Genomic DNA, 18,539 nt, shown 5'->3' on the forward strand with positions numbered 1-18,539 from the left:
GGGTTGGCCATCAGCCATGAACTGCCTGGGTCACTGGTGGAGACAACCCACCAGCAGCCGAAGAAGACCTGACATGAAACCTCCTTGGGCCCAGTTCGAGCTTTCCTTGGGGCCAATTCAAGGCCATCCTGGCTGCCCTCCAAAAAAAAAAAAAGTGGCCCAGGACCTTCAACCCCCCTCCATAAAATAAATCTTCTTAGGGTCCACGGCTCTGCTGATTGCCCTCCCCCCACTCTAAAAAAAAAAAAAAAAAAAAAAGGTGCCGGGGCCCGAGTATCTGCCCCCCACTTCCCCTATCCAAGTGGGTCTTCTGCAGTAAAAGGGGTAAAAAGTATGCCTATTCATGTCCTAGCCCTGCATTTTATTTCCCAGGGCACAGACCATGGCTGAATGTTTTTTGATCACTTGAATTTTTATTGTGTTACATTGGTAAAGATTTGTTTTTTTAAAGAATTTGTGTAAAAAGTTAACATGACCTATTATAATTTTGCTTCTAATTCAAGTCTGAATTATATCTGAAGAAGAGATGGTTAAGTCTCGAAAGCTTTGGTAGGTCCTTTAAAAGGTTTCACAAACTATTAAGTCTCCAGTTTTCTCCGAGGATCAATATTATTATTACAACTGCAGTTTTAATTATACATTTTGTTTTGTAGGCTATGCATCTCTGGCTCCAGATTGGTTCCAACAGCATCTCCATTACACAAAGCATTTGAGCCTACTTCCAGTGGAAGTTCTATCATTTCTGATTCCTCGATATACTCATTTCTTGAGGAGGAGATCTATGATGTGGATGGAAAAATTGAAGAGTATCTTGCTTATGACAGCAAGGAACAGTAAATAATGGTTTAATTACTTTTGAAAAACATATGAAATTGAGATAAAATTCATAAACATCAACATTGGGTACATCATTGTTTTCAATCTATTTAAATATTGGTATTTGAAAGCATAACAGATTTTTTTGACAAGAGGAGATGGCTTTATATCAGGCATGAATAATGTCCATTTTTTAAATTGTGTGATAAAAGATGATACAGCGTAGAGAACATCATTTTGTGATCATAGTTTGTACTTTTCCTTTGATGTAGGGAAGCATGTTAGTAGCAGTATATACACTTCAAGTTGAATCTGTGGTTTAAGGTAATAAAGTTTAATTTTCTTCAATCATTAGTGATGATGAGGGTTTGGAACAAAAGAAAGCTCAGTTTCATCGAAAGAGGAATAAGCGTGGCATTCCTCCTATTTCTCCCAATGCCTGTATTAAAGATGCAGTGGCTGCAGAAGTATTTGATGATGTCTGGAGAGATGTTTTGAGCATTTTGGAAGACTTTATTACAAAAAATTGGGAAGCTACAATAACAGGTAAATTATTAATAGAGTGTTGCTTTTAATGTTTAGAATTTATAATATGAAAAATTGGTTACAGAGGTAATAGAGCTAGACGGTTATACCTCTTAATCAGTCTTGTACTCCAGGGGCCACTCCTGGTTGTTTCATGTGTGCGACTGACTGTTACGAGTGGATAATGAGGCTGAACATGGAATCTTGCATAAAGGCTTCATAAGACATGATATGGACTAGTTGGGTGATGCCATCAAATTACACCCAAAGACCATTGCCATTTAAAGAAGTAACCCACTATGAAATATAAACAAAAAGGACATGGTAATGACAGTTTAGGTATCTCTCATGTGATCTTTAAAAGCATGCTGTTCCTCTTTGCTCCTTCTTAAACCTCTCCCTCCAAATCCTCTCTTGTAGCTCCAAAATAAATGTTATCACTGCAAAATAAGCTTGGCGCACGCAGGGACGTTTTAAAAGGGTTACGCGCATAAGGTACACACGTAACCCTTTTAAAACGTCCCTGCGTGCACCAAGCTTATTTTGCATAGGCTCGGCGGCGAGCGCAAGCCCCGGGACATGCGTAAGTCCCGGGGCTTGCGCTCGCCGCAAGCCCCGGGTGTCGGCTCGGGGGCGTGTTCGGGGGCATGTGGGCGGTCCAGCGGCGTGGCCAAGTGCCCCAACACAGCGGCCTGTGTCGGGGCCTGCCGCGCCAGCAGACACCGGTACGCTTAAGTTACTACAGCCCGGAGGCAGGCACCCCCTTGCATGCGCCGACCCCAGATTTTATAAGATACGTGCGGCTACACGCGTATCTTATAAAATCTAGTGTACTTTTGTTTGCGCGTGCGTAGATTTATAAAATCTACCCCTTAGTTATTACTTCTGTAAAAACAAAAAATTCTTATCTACTGTATTCAGTGTAGATCTTACTTAAGAATGACTGACTATATTCTGACTCCTCAGGCTCGGTTGTGCTACACAGCTGAACTTCATGGTTCAAAGAGATAAGTGAGAGGTATTCAGGCACCATGTTAGTATCCTTAGTTATCTAGTTATATAGCAGTGGTCTTCACTTTTTTTTAAGCAGGAGCCAGTTTGGATCAAATAGGGCTGGAAGGGATCCTTCCTTGATGTTGCAGCTTACTGGGAGTTGTCCCCCTCTGATATCACAGTTCCTATCCCTAACCCCTGTCAAGCATAAGCCCTTCCTTTCTACCTTGCTCCCCACCAGCATTCTCTTCCCTTCCCTTTCTTCTCCCTTACCTGCCCAGTAGCCATCACTTTTCCAAACATTGTCAGTGTGTCTTCCCTCCCCCCATATCTCTTTTGCATACTCTCTCAGTCTAATACTCTTTCTCCCTATAACCAGGGAAAAAACAGAATGTGTTTATTTACTATGATTGGTAGGCGACCCCTTGAAAAGGGGAGTGGTGGTGTCCTCAGAGATGGCAGTGAAGACCTTGGTGAAGAGGAGTGAAGTTTGCCCACAGTTTTTTTTTTCTTTCTCTCCTGCAGCCCAAGTAGCTGTTAGGGTCTGGTAGAGACAAAGGCAGGATTTGGTTGTCAGTGAGCAGCGTTAGGGGTATTTTCTTCAGCTTCTATTGCTGTTGTGCTGAGGAAGATCATGGGAGGCATGGCAGTAATGTTGGGGACCACCATAAACACTGAAGTGAAGCCCAGATTGCAGTGCTGCTGAGGCCGCTGCCCACAGAAAAAGGGGCAGCAAGTTCCAGTTTGCTTTACACCACTGAAAAAAAAAAAAAAAAAGCCAACAAGAACCACACCTGAGGTCCATAGGAGCCACCACTGACTCGCAGGCCTTAAAATGAAGAACACTAAGATAGAATTTGAAAATAAACTTGCCATAGAGGTAAAAAAATTAATAAAACCTCGTTCAAGTACATTAAAAGCAAAATGCTTGTGAGGGAGTCGGGATATTAGATGACTGAGGGGTCATGTTAGATGACTGAGGGGAAATAGCATAAAAACTAAATTAATTATTTGTCTCTATCTTTACTAAGGAAATCAGGGTCATACCCAAACTGGAAACATTTTTTGATGGTGATGATTCTGAGCGACTAAACAAATCCCTGTGAAATTGGAGGTTGCAATAAAATAGTTTGACAGACTAAAGAATAACAAATTGCCAGGACCGGATGGTATTCATCCCTTCTGAAGCAACTCGTACATCAAGTTACAGAGCTGTTTCTGGTTATTTGAAACTCATCATTTAAAATAGCCACAGTACCTGAAGACTGGAGGATGACCAATGTGACACCAACTTTTAAAGAGGGCTTCTGGGGTGATACAGCAAATTATAGACCGGTGAGCCTAACATTGGTGCTGGGTAAAATGGTAGAAGCTTATTCTTAAAATAGAGTTCCACATTCAGCCACTGTGAGGCTCATAAACTTATTTATTTATTTATAAAATTTGTGAAACTCTTTCTAGCTTTTACAATAACATTTTCCAAAGTGATGTACAACAGTTTAAAACAAATCACAAAATAAAAAACAAAATACCATTACAGAAACACACTCCAGAGATAAAGCATACATGCCTACTGCTAGTACCAGATTAGAACAATCATAACTTATAACTTGGAAATGATCAGCCAGATCTTCAATTTACGGCAAAACCGCATTAAATTATTCTCTTCCCTGATTGACAAAGGAATATCATTCCATAATTTGGGCATAGTCATGGAGAATAAAGGAAAATTAGTTCTTACCTGTTAATTTTCGTTCCTGTAGTACCACGGATCAGTCCAGACAGTGGGTTGAGCCTCCTTTCCAGCAGGTGGAGACAGACTAAAACTTGAAGGATGCCCTATATCAGGACAGAGCCTATCCTCTAGGCCCTGACGCGAAAAACGCGAAGAAGGCAGCCCACAAGAAAGGCAGGCTGCCTGCCGGGACATAGCTAAGCCGCGGCTGAAGAAAAAAAAGCTGAAAAAAGCTTGATTGACAGCCTGCACAGCAGGAGAGAGCAGGAGGGAAACCTGCTGCCTTCTGCTTGTCTGGCTGCCGGTTCTAGGCCTACTCTGACCAGAAAAAATAGAAAAAAGCTGGTCAACTGCTGCCAATAAGTTAGAGGTAGGTGAGTACCTGCAACTTATTTAAAGTTTGAAACTAATGTTTTGTTTTTTTTTACTGAGCGCAGCAGCGGGTTCAAAACCCTCTCGGCAGCCAGATGGGGGGGGGAACGAGGCCCAGAGAGCATCGGTCCCCACAGCTGGAAGCGTCCACGGACTCAGGCTACGCAGGGAACCCCCTCCTGCAAAAGGGGCAAAGCCCCCCTGAGCCGGGCAAGAGCTGGGAGACGGCACCGTCTCCCACACACAAACAGGAAAAATCACTAAAAAGAAGGCAAAATTCCTTTCTAGTTTTTGTTTTTTTTGGACAAGAAATACTTGCTTGAGCCTAGCAAAAGAAAGAAGAAAGAGGCTGACTAGCCTAGAGCAGAGAACCGAAGGGGAGATGCTGCACCTGCTGGAGACAGACGAATACTGAAGGGTTAGAGGATAGGCTCTGTCCTGATATAGGGCATCCTTCAAGTTTTAGTCTGTCTCCACCTGCTGGAAAGGAGGCTCAACCCACTGTCTGGACTGATCTGGGCACGTACAGGAATCTATTTTGCAACTTAAAATGAGGAAAAGCTCTTATTAATAGAAGTTGAAGCTGATGGCAGTATTGTGGATAAATATTTCTCATTGATGATTTCCAACACAATCTTTGAGACATTGAAATTGTCGGCTTAGTGTGCTACGGCAGTCTAAAAAGCAAACAATGCTAGGAATTATTAGGAAGGGAATGGTGAATAAAATGAAAATCTCATAATGCCTCTGTATCGCTCTATGGTGAGATTGCACCTTGAGTACTGTGTACAAATCTGGTCTCTGCATCTCAAAAAAGATATAGTTGCGATGGAGAAGGTACAGAGAAGGGTGACCAAAATGATTAAGGGGATGGAACAGCTCCCCTATGAGGAAAGGCTAAAGAGATTAGGGCTATTCAGCTTGGAGAAGAGACGGCTGAGGGGGAATATGATAGAGGTATTTAAATCATGAGAGGTCTAGAACAGGTAAATGTGAATTGGTTATTTACTCTTTCGGATAATAGAAGGACTAGGGGGCACTCCATGAAGTTAGCATGCAGCACATTTAAAACTAATTGGAGAAAATTATTTTTCATTCCACACACAATAAAGCTCTGGAATTTGTTGCCAGAGGATGTGGTTAGTGCAGTTAGTGTAACTGGGTTTAAAAAAGGCTTGGAGAAGTTCTTGGAGAAGTTCATCAACTGCTATTGATCAAGTTGTCTTAGAGAATAGCTGCTGCTATTATTGGCATCAGTAGCAGGGGATTTACTTAGTGTTTTGGTAAAAAATTTGAATGTCCCGAAAAAAAAAAAAGTGTCCCAGCAGTCAGGTTAGGAAAAGGAATGCTCAATTAACAAGTCCATCAAGCTAGGGTGAGAGAACATAGTAGAAATGCCATCTTTGTGAGGCTTTCCTCACTCCAAATGAAGTCAAATCTTCACTGAGGTGTACCGAGGTGTACTGTGCTGTTTGTACATCTCACTTTGCATGATAAACTGGCCCCTAAACCACCACCAACAGCTTGCATCAAGCTATCAGATGACCCTACTATTGGCATATAAATACATTACTATTATGAAGGCCTTGTAGAAAATATCTCTCTCTCTCTCCTCTCTCTCTCAATATCTGAGTTTGAATTAGCTGGATAACATCCAGTGAACTCAGTTCCTCAGTTACTCCCTCAGAACTCCTCAGACTTATCCAGCCAAAGTTTAGCTGAATAAAAATGTTATCCAGCTAGAATTTATCAAGATAAGTGCCCAAATATTTATTTAGCCAGATAATTTCTGTGGTCTTTTGCTAAATGCTTCTAAATATGGATCTCAAAATTACTGACCACATAGACAGACATGATTTAATGGGAGAGTCAACTTTTTCTTGCAAAGGATGTTTTGCCTTACTAATTTATTTACAAGCTTGTTTTGAAGGTATAAATAAGCATACAGATAAAGGTGAGCCAATTGATATAATCTATTTGGATTTTCTGAAGACATTTGACTAAGTCCCTTATTAGAGAAACTTCAGGAAATTGGGAGGTTATGGGATAGCAGGCACTGGTCCTACTGTGGATTGGTAGCTGGATAAAAGACAGAGAGGGTAGGACTAAAAGGTAAGTTTTCCAAATTGAGAAAGGTCATTAGTGAAGTACCCCAGGGATCTGAATTGGGACCTGTGCTATTTAGCATATTCATAAATTATCTGTAAAAAGGAACAATGAATAATAAACTGACACAAAATTGTTTCAAGTAGTTAAAAAAGTAGTAGACTGTAAAGAACCACAGAAGAACCTTGTGAGACTGGAAGACAAGGCATCTAAATTACAGGTGCAATTTAATATAGAGAAGTGAAAAATAATGCACATAGAGAAAAATAATCCAACTACAGGTACATAATGCTGGGTTCAATGTTAGGCATCACCACCCAGGCAAAGGACCACAGATTCTTTGTGAATAATGCCTTGATATCTTCAGCTAAGTGTGCTGTGATTAAAAAGGCAAATAGAATGTTAAAAATTGTTTGGAAAGGAATAGTAAATAGAACTGAGAATATCATAATGCCTTTCTATAGATCCAAGGTTGCATTCTAAAAAATGCTTCCTGTTCAGTGTGCAGAATCCTAGATGTAGGCTGAGCTCCAGAGTCCCAATGCATGGATGAAATGATAGTGTAGGGAAGAGCGTTGTAAGTATATTAGAAACTGGGATATTTTCTGGGGAAGGGAAAGTCTATTCCAATAGGATGGGCTCTACCTTAAACAGAGAGGAACCAGGCTGCTGGCACTAACTTTTAAAAAGGAGATAGAGTAGCTTTTAAACTGGAACATGGGGGTGTTGCAGATTTGGACCTGGGGAAGGAAGATGGACACCACCTCCAGCGTACCACAAGACGAGAGGATAGACTAGAGTTAGGTTGGACAGTCTGGTGAGGCTGGAGCAAGGTATGATGTGCAGGAAGGGCTGAAGCTCAGAAATGGAATGCAGGCTGGACTGAAGCTCGGGAGATAAGAGTTCACTGGAACACAGGAACAGACTGGAGCTGAATTGACGTAAGAGTGAACTGGAACACACTGAAACTGAAGGAAAGTAAGAGTGAACTGGAACACACCAGAGATGTGAGAGAGTAATGGTGAACTCAGGAACTCAGGGTCAGACTGGAACACAGGATTCAGACAAGACAGAACCAGACAGGGCAAACTCAGAACATAAAATACAAGACAAGAAGGCAACAACAAAGAGGGCCTTGAGAGACAAGACAGAAAGAGGCTTAGAGACAAGGATGAGACCTAGGGAGGTCTCAGGGCTAGGCCAGGCCTGATAAGGCCAGAGGCAATTGAAGGACTGGAGCAGGCTGCAAGGCAAGGGAGATTCAGAGGCCCGCAGGCCACAAGGAAAGCTAAAGATAGAAGGCCGAACGGCCACAAGACAAGGCAGGGAAAGACCATGGTCAGAAGGCCCAAGGCAACAGGACAAAGCAAGTTGAGACACTTATCTGAAGATCTGGAGGCAACGCAGAGAAACAAGGAATGGCCTCAGGGCAGAGGTGACTAGAGCAATGTTATAATTTAGTGAGATTTTGGGTGGACCCTTGGACACTGTGGCAGCTGACCACGCCCACGGGGGAAGTCCCATGAGGGGCCACAGGTCAGGCTCAGCTCTGGACACACAAACACAGATAGTTCTTTATTTAGACAGTTTGAGAAGCCACCAGAGGTGGCAGTAGTGAGTAGAAGAAGTAGCCCAGCTGGGCTAGGATTCCCCAGGGCGCTGGAACAGTGGTTTCTCCGGTAGCAGTGCTGTAGTGGAGAGAACTGAGAAAGTGAGTACAATAGAACATTCACAGAGTCCCAAGTATGGAGAAGCCCCGAGATAGGGAGAGCTGGCCCTTGAGGAGCGAGTACCAGATCCCTGGAGGTAGAGAGACTTGTTGGCAAAGTACTCACAAAGCGGTTCCACGTAAGAGATGGCACTGGCGCTGGAACGGGGGCAGGCCCTCGAGGTGCGAGTACCTGGTTCCAGGGAGACAGCTCTGAGGAGTAGATGATGGTGTTTGTAGAGAATTCCTCCAAGTAGGAAAGGAGATGGATGCAGGCAGCGGGTCAGGGAACATGGGCCCTCGAGGAGCGAGTACCGGTTACCTGACAGTGACCTGAAAGAAGCAAAGAGGCCCCTGAGGAGCGGGTACCCTGTTAGCAGAAAGAGTCCAATAGAAGTTGGAAGGCAGAGTAGCTGGGTACGGAGGACGAAATCCCATCCGTAAGATTTCCCTTGCTAACTCAACGGCTAGCAATAAACAGTAGGCTTAAATATCCGGGCAGCGTGATTTCATCACAGGGGGTCACCCCTGAGGAACGCGCCAATCAGGAAATAAGAATGAGAGCCGCACGGCGCGCACGCCCTAAGGTACTTGGAGAGCATGGCGGGAGACAGCACCCAAGCCGGTCTGGGGATGCCAGAGAGGACGGCAGACGGAAGCCACAGCAGCCAGGCATTCATCAAGAGCAGGAGGAGTCACAAACAAGGAAAGGTAGGTGGAGTGAAGCCATCGGGCAGCGACGGACTTAACAAGCAAGGAGCAGAATAGCGTTCAATGCTGAAGTATTGACGGAAAGGACAGGCAGGGTTAAGTAGGGCAAGAATCTGGGTGTGGTGCAGGCAGGAGAGAGGAGCCTGGATAGCCTGAGGGTAATACCTTGGTAGAGTGGAGATAGTATAGCAGGCCAGAAACATGCTGGAGAGTACAGCAGGCCAGAAACATGCTGGAGAGTAAGGTTCTAAGTTGGGCTCATCGGGATCCCCTGGTATAGAGGAGGCTGTGCAGTAACCGAACCTGTAACAGTACCCCCTCCCTCAAGACCCCTTCATCCTAGATCCCACCTCTCTTGGCTGTGAAGGCAAGGTAAACTTGGTGGATACTACTTGTTAGGCAAACTGGTTTACTGATGCCCTTCTAAGAACATAAGAACATAAGAAATTGCCATGCTGGGTTAGACCAAGGATCCATCAAGCCCAGCATCCTGTTTCCAACAGAGGCCAAACCAGGCCACAAGGACCTGGTAAGTACCCAAACACTAAGAAGATCCCATGCTACTGATGCAATTAATAGCAGTGGCTATTCCCTAAGTCAACTTGATTAATAGCCGTTAATGGACTTCTCTTCCAAGAACTTATCCAAACCTTTTTTGAACCCAGCTACACTAACTACACTAACCACATCCTCTGGCAAAAAATTCCAGAGCTTAATTGTGCATTGAGTGAAAAAGAATTTTCTCCGATTAGTCTTAAATGTGCTACTTGCTAACTTCATGGAGTGCCCCCTAATCCTTCTATTATCCGAATGTGTAAATGACAGATTCACATCTATTCGTTCAAGACCTCTCATGATCTTAAAGACCTCTATCATATCCCCCCCTAGCTGTCTCTTCTCCAAGCTGAACAGACCTAACTTCTTCAGCCTTTCGTCATAGGGGAGCTGTTCCATCCCCTTTATCATTTTGGTTGCTCTTCTCTGTACCTTCTCCATTGCAACTATATCTTTTTTGAGATGCGGCGACCAGAATTGTACACAGTATTCAAGGTGCGGTCTCACCATGGAGCGATACAGAGGCATTATAATATTTTCTGTTTTATTAACCATTCCCTTCCTAATAATTCCTAACATTTTGTTTGCTTTTTTGACTGCTGCAGCACACTGAGCTGATGATTTCAAAGTATTATCCACTATAATGCCTAGATCTTTTTCCTGGGTGGTAGCTCCTAATATGGAACCTAACATCGTATAACAACAGCAAGGGTTATTTTTCCCTATATGCAACACCTAGCACTTGTCCACATTAAATTTAATTTGCCATTTGGATGCCCAATCTTCCAGTCTCGCAAGGTCCTCCTGTAACATATCACAATCCGTTTGTGATTTAACTACTCAGAATAATTTTGATTCATCCGAAATTTGATTACCTCACTGTTATAAATCTGCTGCTCGGAGTTAGCAATCTGTTATCGAGCTCCTCCTGTAGAGGGAGGAGTTGGCAATCTGATATGGATCTCCTCCTGAAGAGGGAGGAGTTAGCAATCTGTTGTCAATCCCTGCTGCTAGGAGTAGTAATCTATTGGAACTGCTCCCCAGGGGTGGAGTTAGAATCTGTAATACCTTAACCCGACACGGGGATGCGTTAGTAATCTGTTATAAGTCCACCAGGGAGTTAGCAATTGGTTATGGATCACCCTGCCACGGGGAAGAGCTAACAATTGTAATACTCCATAGGCGGAGTTAGTGTTCTGTAGTGGGTTGGCTTCCCACAGAGTGGCAGTCGTATAATACCGCTCTAGTAGTGTAAGGAATGAACACTTGAGGTAAATTGGTGAATCCCTGGGCCGATGGTGGATGACAGCACCCTCAAGAGGATGTCCTAAGAAGGACCACTGGTTAGGCTGGAATATGGAGACAAACACAGATAGTTCTTTATTAGACTGGAAGTAGAACCACCAGAGGTGGCAGTAGTGAGCTGATGTGCCCGGCAGGGCTGAAGTCCCTCTAATACTGGAATTGCGGTCTGTGGGTTGCTGAGCTGTAGAGAGAGACTATAGATAGTGAGTAGCCAGGGTATGCTGGATACATAACCAGTAGTAGATGATACTCTCACAATTGTAGATATGTGTAATGGCCTCTATGCAACAGAGAGTCTTCAGTATTCAGGAACAGGAGTCGTAGGCAAGTGCTGGTTCCTATATGCAGTCTGGAATGATAACTCACAATGTCTGTGTATGAGATGGATTATGGAATAGAAGAGAGTCTTTGGAGGGTTTTAGGAACATAGGCCCTCGTGGAGCGAGTACCGGTTCCTATCTGCAATCTATAATAGCAATGCACAGATATAGATATATAATAGCATCTGATATAGAAGAGAGTTGAGAAGGGATTTAGGAACATGGGCCCTCGTGGAGCGAGTACCAGTTCCTATCTGCAATTTATAATAATGACTCACGATCTCCGTACCTGTGATAAAGTCTTAGACAGAAGGGAGTCTTCGGAGATTAGGAATATAGGCCTTCATGAAGCGAGTACTGATTCCTATCTGTAATAGAACTCGCTGTGTTCACGTCTGTGATCGCTTCCAGGTAGTAAGGAGTCTTCAGAGCATTCAGGGACGTAGGCTCTCGAGGAGCGAGTACCGGATCCCGTCTTAGCAATCTGAAATCAAGAAGAGAGAGCGGGGCCCCCGAGGAGCGGGTACCCCTAGGTAAGGTGGTGGAGGCAGAGCAGGGGAGGATGAAGCGGGTCGGAATGATCCCCGCAATCAAACCCCTTGCTAACTCGATTTGTAGTTGCAAGCAAAGACCTTTTAATTTGGAAGCGGATGACGTCACTACGGGAGGACGCCCCCGAGGTTCGCGCTTTTGCCGGTACAAACTCTGGAGCGCGTGCGTGCGCCTTTACATCATCAGGAACATGGCAGATCCGCAGCGCAGGCCAGCCCGGGAATTCCAGGAAGTATGGCGAAGAGAAGCCGCGGCAGCATCTGTCCGTCAGACCCGAAGGGAGTCGCCTCTAAGGTAGAAAGGGTGGAGCGAGGGCGAGAACAGGCACGAACGCAACACTCACTCATCGTATTCCTTTCCAGATCATTTATAAATATATTGAAAAGCACTGGTCCAAGTCCAGATCCCTGAGGCACTCCACTGTTTACCCTTCTCCACTGAGAAAATTGACCATTTAATCCTATTCTCTGTTTCCTGTCTTTTAACCAGTTTGTAATCCACAAAAGGCCATCGCCTCCTATCCTATGGCTTTTTAGGTTTCTTAGAAGCCTCTCATGAGGGACTTTGTCAAATGCCTTCTGAAAATCCAAATACCCAACATCTACCGGTTCAGCTTTATCCACATGTTTATCAACCCCTTCAAAAAAATGAAGGAGATTTGTTAGGCAAGACTTCCCTTGGGTAAATCCATGTTGACTGTGTTCCATTAAACCATGTCTTTCTATATGCTCTACGATTTTGGCTTCAGAATAGTTTCCACTATTTTTCCTGGCACTGAAGTCAGGCTCACTGGTCTATAGTTTCCCGGATCGCCCCTGGAGCCCTTTTTAAATATTGGGGTTACAATGGCTACCCTCCAGTCTTCAGGTACAATGGATGATTTTAATGATAGGTTACAAATTTTAACTAATAGATCAGAAATTTCATTTTTTACTTCCTTCAGTACCCTAGGATGCATACCATCCGGTCTAGGTGATTTGCTACTCTTTATTTATTTTTTTTTATTTAATAGTTTTTATATACCGGCGTTCATCCAAGGATATCGCGTCGGTTTACAGTGAACAAAAAACAAAACGTCAAGAGTTGTACATAGAACAAGGTAGTATAAATATGAACTAATAATAATAGCTATGAATATAGTAACGTAATACATAAAACAGGATTATAATGATTATGAACTAGTATATAAAATTTAACAGGGACAGATTAAGTAGCTTAAATGTGGGGGTAAAGCTTAGAGGGAAAGGGGAGGGGGAGGAGAGGGAGGGAAGGAAGGGGGGGAGGAGGAGGGAGAGTCGGGCATGGGGAGGGAGTTAGAGGAGATGCATCAAAGGTAATGAAAGGCAGCTTGGATAAAGATTAAAGTGCATGTAAGGTAGGTCAAAGGTGTTGAGATGAAACAAGAGGGATCATGTGTAGGCTTTAGTGAATAGCCAGGTTTTAAGTTTTTTTTTGAAGGTCTTCGGGAATTGTTCAAGCCTTAGTTCAGTGGGCATAGAGTTCCATAAGTTAGGGCCAGCTAGGGATAAGGCATGGGCCTTAGAAAATGAATATTTATAGTGTTGGGGTGAAGGGGTTTGTAAGGTAGCCAGGTATGAGTTTCTAGTTTATCAATCTGGCCTACTGCATCTTCCAAGTTCACAGTGATTTGGTTCAGTTCATCTGAATCTTCACCCTTGAAAACCATGTTCTGGGCTGGGAGACTGGAAACAGACGTCCTCTTCTGGGCTATCAGGATAGGAGCAGGCATCTCCCACTGGGTAATCTGGCTTAGAGTGGGTGTCACCTACTGAGCAGGCTGTCTGTGAGCGGGCGTCCCCTGCTTGAAGATTTGGCTGTGGGCAGGCATCTGCAGTTGGATAAAGTGTCTATGTGCAGGAGTCTGCTGCTGAAAAACCTGGCTGAGTGCAGGTACCTCCTGCTGGTCAAAGTGACTGTGGCTTCTTTTGGAGCTGCTTGGCTGACTGGGTACTGGGCTAGAGAACTGGAGACTCTGGGCTGCCTGGAACAACTGAAATAGGAGCCCTCCTGCAGGATTACACCTTTAGGAATGGTTCTGCAGGCCTCTCAGAGGGTTTTCCACTTGCAGATGGACTGCATCAAGGGTCTGGGTTCAACAGAAGACAAAGCCGGGAATAAAGAGGCAGTGGTAATCTGCCCTGGAGTTGGTTTCAAAGCTTTGATGATTCTGAAAGGTGCATGCAGTCTTCCTATGGGCCAGAGCAGATATTTCTTACAGACCGGTTATCCAGCTCAGAGTAAATTATAGCTACAAACTGACTAGAATTAGCTGCTTGTTCCAAAGCATCTGATGGGAGGTGAGATTCACAGATTGGATTAATTAGCTCCCTCTGAGCCTAGAACCTCTGCAGACAAAGACAAAGCAGAATTATTCAAAGCAGTCTTTTGGCCCTTGTCACTTGAAGTTGAAATAGAAGGAAATTCAGTTTTCCTAGGTAAGTATTATAGTGTAATTGCAGAAACAATCTTAGGGGTAGATTTTAAAAGCCTTGTGTGCCGGCGTGCCTATTTTGCATAGGCCGCCGGGGCGCACAAAGCCCCAGGACACGCGTAAGTCCCGGGGCTTTGCTTGGGGGGCATTTTGGGGGCGGCACGGCATTCGGGGGCATGTCCTGGAGGCGTGGCAGTGGACCGTGGGAGGGTCCGGAGGTGTGACGGCGGTCTGGGGGCGGGGCCGAGTGCTCCGGCCTGTGCCGGGGCAGGGAGCTGGCGACGCACGCAATTTACGGGCCAAGCCGCACATTTTAATTTCAAATGGCACCGGGCAAGAGTACAGACAAACAGAAAAAACTGCTTTTCTGTACGCCCTCTGATATTAAGTCGGAGGCCCCAAAAATAAAAAATAAAAAAATCTTCTGAAAAAAAAAAAATCTGCCCGCGCCCGCGGGTTGGAAAACAGACGCTCAATTTTGCTGGCTTCCATTTTCCGAACCCGTGGCTGTCAGCGGATTTGACATCCGACGCTGGGAAAATTAAGCGTCGGCTGTCAAACCCGCTGATGGCCACTGCTTCTGCCAATAAGGAGGCGCTAGGGATGCGCTAGTGACCCTAGCGCCTTCTTATTAGCGTGGGCCCTAATTTGAATACAAAATTGCGTGTCCAGGAAAGGGGCCTGGGCATGCGTCGGGAGAGCGGACGCTCGCCTCGGAGCGCTGGCTCTCCCTCGCAGGTTACTGTATTGGCCTGATAGTTGGCTGCATTATTTGTCACATATTTACTGTTCTATGATGGCACATGGTTAATTTGTAATCTATACCACTCATATTTTTCGTTAACGTGCCTTTTTGTAAACCGTTGTGATGGTTATCTAACTCAACGACGGTATAGAAGAGTTTTTAAATAAATAAATAAAATAAATGTGGACTAGTGCCTGATTTCCCGCACTCAGCCTACCAAATTAAAAAAGAAAATAGCTGTAGCATCCCCGAGGCCAGCTCATCTCCTTCTGCGATATTTCTTTGAGAAATAATCAAGCCCCCTCCTGTCTCCACTCCCACCTTCCCCACCCACTCTTAACCTCTAAAACACTCCGAAACCTCAGCCAGGAGTGCCATAGTGTCTTACCTGTTCCATTCTCTTCCAGTGTTGCTCTGACAGCAGAGCTGGAATCATATGATAACATTTGCTGTCAGAACAGAGTGACAGCAACATTATTATTGTACACATCAGTGAGGCTTGCAGAGCAACTCTGGAAGACACTGGGAACAGGTAACACACTATGGTACTCCTGGCTGGGGTTTTGGGGAGGGGTGGGGTGGGGGCTTCAGGGAATGTTCTAGAGGTTACGAGTGGGTGGAGAAGGTAGGGTAGGGACAGGAGGGGTCATGATGATTTCTCACAAAATATGGTGGAAGGAGAGGGTCTGGCTTCGGAAGCTTTGGGGAACAGGTAAGACGTTATTAGCTAGGGTTTCAGAGGGGAGAGAACAGGTTCAGAGGGCATGCTAGAGGTTGTGGGGGTGGAGTGGTTAAGAGGGAGCTCAGTGATTTCTCAAAAAATATTATGGAAGGACAGGCCCCAGGGAGTTGACTGAGTCCCAACATACCAACTGAGGACTTATCTTTAAAGTTGGTAAACTGCTTGTACTTAAAGCTTAGAGACTTCCTGAGTTCAAGAAGTCTGTTCTATTGTCTGCTGCCATTTGTGTGTCTTTAAGATCACTGTAAATAGTGCACTTTATGCACAGCCAGAGTTTCTGTGTGCTTTCTTCTGGCTGTAACCACACCACTGACTTCTTGAGTGCCACATATGGTGGTAGCAGTGGGATCCCTCTAAGCAGGGCACAGAGGGTAAAATCAGTCTTTATGGAGGACTGTGAAGAGCACAGTTTGTTGTGCTGCCTTTTAGCAGCTGAAGAAAAGGTGTGGCTCTGCTGAGCACTGAGGAAAAAAAAACATTTGCTGAATGTTTTTTTTTCTCTCACTTTTCTTGAGGCCTTCCCAGCTCCAACCCAGCTTGTGTGCAGGCCAAGGTGGCTATCCCCACCTGGTTAGAGAGGGGTCAAACTGGAAGTCAGGGCTGGAGAGGCCATCACGTTTTGTTTTTTTTTTTTTGTTTTATTTGCTCTCCTACACCTGGAGAATCATTTAAAATAGAGCAAGTAATCCAAATTCTTGTCACTGTCCAACATATTTTGTTTTGTTTGCTCTCCTACATCCTGAGAATAATTTAAAATGGAGCAAGTAATCCATATTCTTGCCACTGGCCAACAGCAGCTGCAGAGTGCCCTGCAAGTGAAAATTATCCAGAGGAAGCATTACAAGCACAGGTGATGCAGCAACATACCGCGCTCATGCAGATAGCCCAGGCAGTCTAAACTGCTGTGGCCTCTCCATTGCCAGTGTCACCAATCCTCCTCAAGATGACCCCAGGGGAGGATCTGGAGGGGTTCTTGAGTGTATCACAAGGCTGACAGACTGGCCTGAAGATAGGTGGGCTATCTACCTGGGAAATGTACTTACCGGACTGTGTCAAGAGGCTTATCAAACATCAATTCAGAGGGGATGGCCACATATCTGGAGGTCAAGGCAATGATCCTCTGAAGAGAACAGAAGCATACCAGCAGTGGTTTCGAGGAGGAGTTTTACAGGCAGGAGAGAACTCTAGGAACTTGTTCCTCCTCCTCAAAGATACCGCCTGGAAGTGGCTGCGTCTGGATGGGAAAACTGGGGAGGAGGTGGCCAAAACCCTTTTGATGGAGCAGTTCCAGAACAGTCTGGGTCCATCCATGCGGCAGTGGATTTGCCGGCATCCGGCCCTGATGATGGAAAAAACCCTGGAAGTAGCAGAGGCATACACTCAGGCCCAGACCTTGCCCACACCGCCATCCTGCCGAGAGAATCCCCTCAACATAGAGAGGGAACAGTGAAGCCCAGAGCCTCTGGGACAGGCGTGACTGAACTGGTCACCCCAGCGACAACCCCCCAGTCAGCGTAACATGCTTCCATTGTGGGGAACGAGGTCACTTTGCGAAAGACTGTTCCCACAGGTAACTGGAGGTAATGGGCACTAATGCGGTAACTTCTTACTGTTGTAACTTAGTAGATGTCTCCAGCCAAGGAGCCTCTAAATGTGTGATACCAGTGGAGCTGAATGGGATTCCCACCCAAATGCTAATGGACTCCAGTAGTATCAAAATACTGATGCAGAGCGATTTGCTGAAATGGATCCATTTTGAAGCTGGAAAAGTAGTGACATTGGAATGTGTTCATGAAGACCATCAATGATATCCCACCAGCCAAGTACACTTGAAATATCAGCCAGTCAAGGGATGATGGAGGTCGGAGTACTTCCTTGGTTACCCTATCTCGTGATTATTGGGTGGGATTGCCTGAGTTTTAAAGCCCTTTTGGATCAGTATACAATGGGTCCACCTAGCCACAACACCGAAGAGCCGGCGGTTCAAGAGCCCTTTCCAAAGGAGACCTGGACCTCATTCATAAGGACGCTGAACTTCATAAGCCCCAGCAGCAATGCCGTCAGGACAGATACACCCTAGGAAAGGGAAAGGTCTGTCCACAGGCCTGGAGGGACAGGATAATCACCCAGGTGCTGTTCCCACAAAGGGACATGGAACTGCTTACAAGGTGACTGCTGAAGAGGGTACCAGAGAAGATCCGAGGTTCAGAAGAAGTTGAAAAGGCTGTATTAGTTCAGAAGAAAGTGGGACAAAAACGTCCACGGTTCTACATTAGCCAAAAGCTACTGCTACATGAGAGACAGTACTCCGCAGTTCATTCTCTGTCAAGGGAGGTCTTCCTTGTACAGAGGGATGCTCATCCCGGCAAGGCTGAACTGAGGGGAGTGGTAGGTGAGAGAGTGTATAGGCATTTCCCTCAATGTACCTTAAAGGACCAGGATCAGATATCCCACCCAGTTCTCGTTAAGCTTGGGCTCCCCAAAGGATCCTGGGAGGAGTCCATCTCCTGAGCATAACTCTGAGAGCCTAGATAGGGTGGACGGGTCCCAGGGAGCTGATGGAGTCCCAGGACTTATCTGAAAGGTTGGCATACCGCTTTTAAAGCTTAGAGACTACCTGAGTTCAAGGAGTCTGTTCTATTGTCTGCTGCCATTAGTTTGTTTTTAATATCTCTGTAAATAAAGAGCACTTTAAGCACAGCCAGAATTTCTTTGTGCTTTCCTCTGGCTGTAACCATGCCACTGATTGCTTGAATGCCCAGAACCTCTTAGAGTACAAGCTAACCAGAACTTTGACAATCATTTTGTTAAATGATGAAAGCTATGTGGGAGCTGAATAATTTGGAGATTATTATAGTTAATGCTATTCTTCATGTAGTCATTGGTTTCTGTAAGTGCACTG

The 18,539-nt window shown here is 45.0% G+C and overlaps 1 protein-coding gene across 5 annotated transcripts in view; it reads left to right on the forward strand.

The window, feature by feature from the left end:
- Positions 1-18,539, forward strand: part of FAM149A (family with sequence similarity 149 member A) — a 261,077-nt gene that overhangs the window by 179,932 nt on the left and 62,606 nt on the right. For all 5 annotated transcript variants that reach the window (XR_003854328.1, XM_029586942.1, XM_029586943.1 and 2 more), the window contains exons 6-7: positions 654-833; positions 1,172-1,362. Coding sequence is in view for 4 of the 5 variants with exons in the window: in XM_029586942.1 (XP_029442802.1) it covers positions 654-833; positions 1,172-1,362 (371 nt within the window). In the remaining variant the exon portion in view is untranslated. The remainder of the gene's footprint in view (positions 1-653; positions 834-1,171; positions 1,363-18,539) is intronic.

This window comes from Rhinatrema bivittatum, chromosome 1 (assembly GCF_901001135.1).
Source record: "Rhinatrema bivittatum chromosome 1, aRhiBiv1.1, whole genome shotgun sequence".
NCBI classification, from domain to species: domain Eukaryota; kingdom Metazoa; phylum Chordata; class Amphibia; order Gymnophiona; family Rhinatrematidae; genus Rhinatrema; species Rhinatrema bivittatum.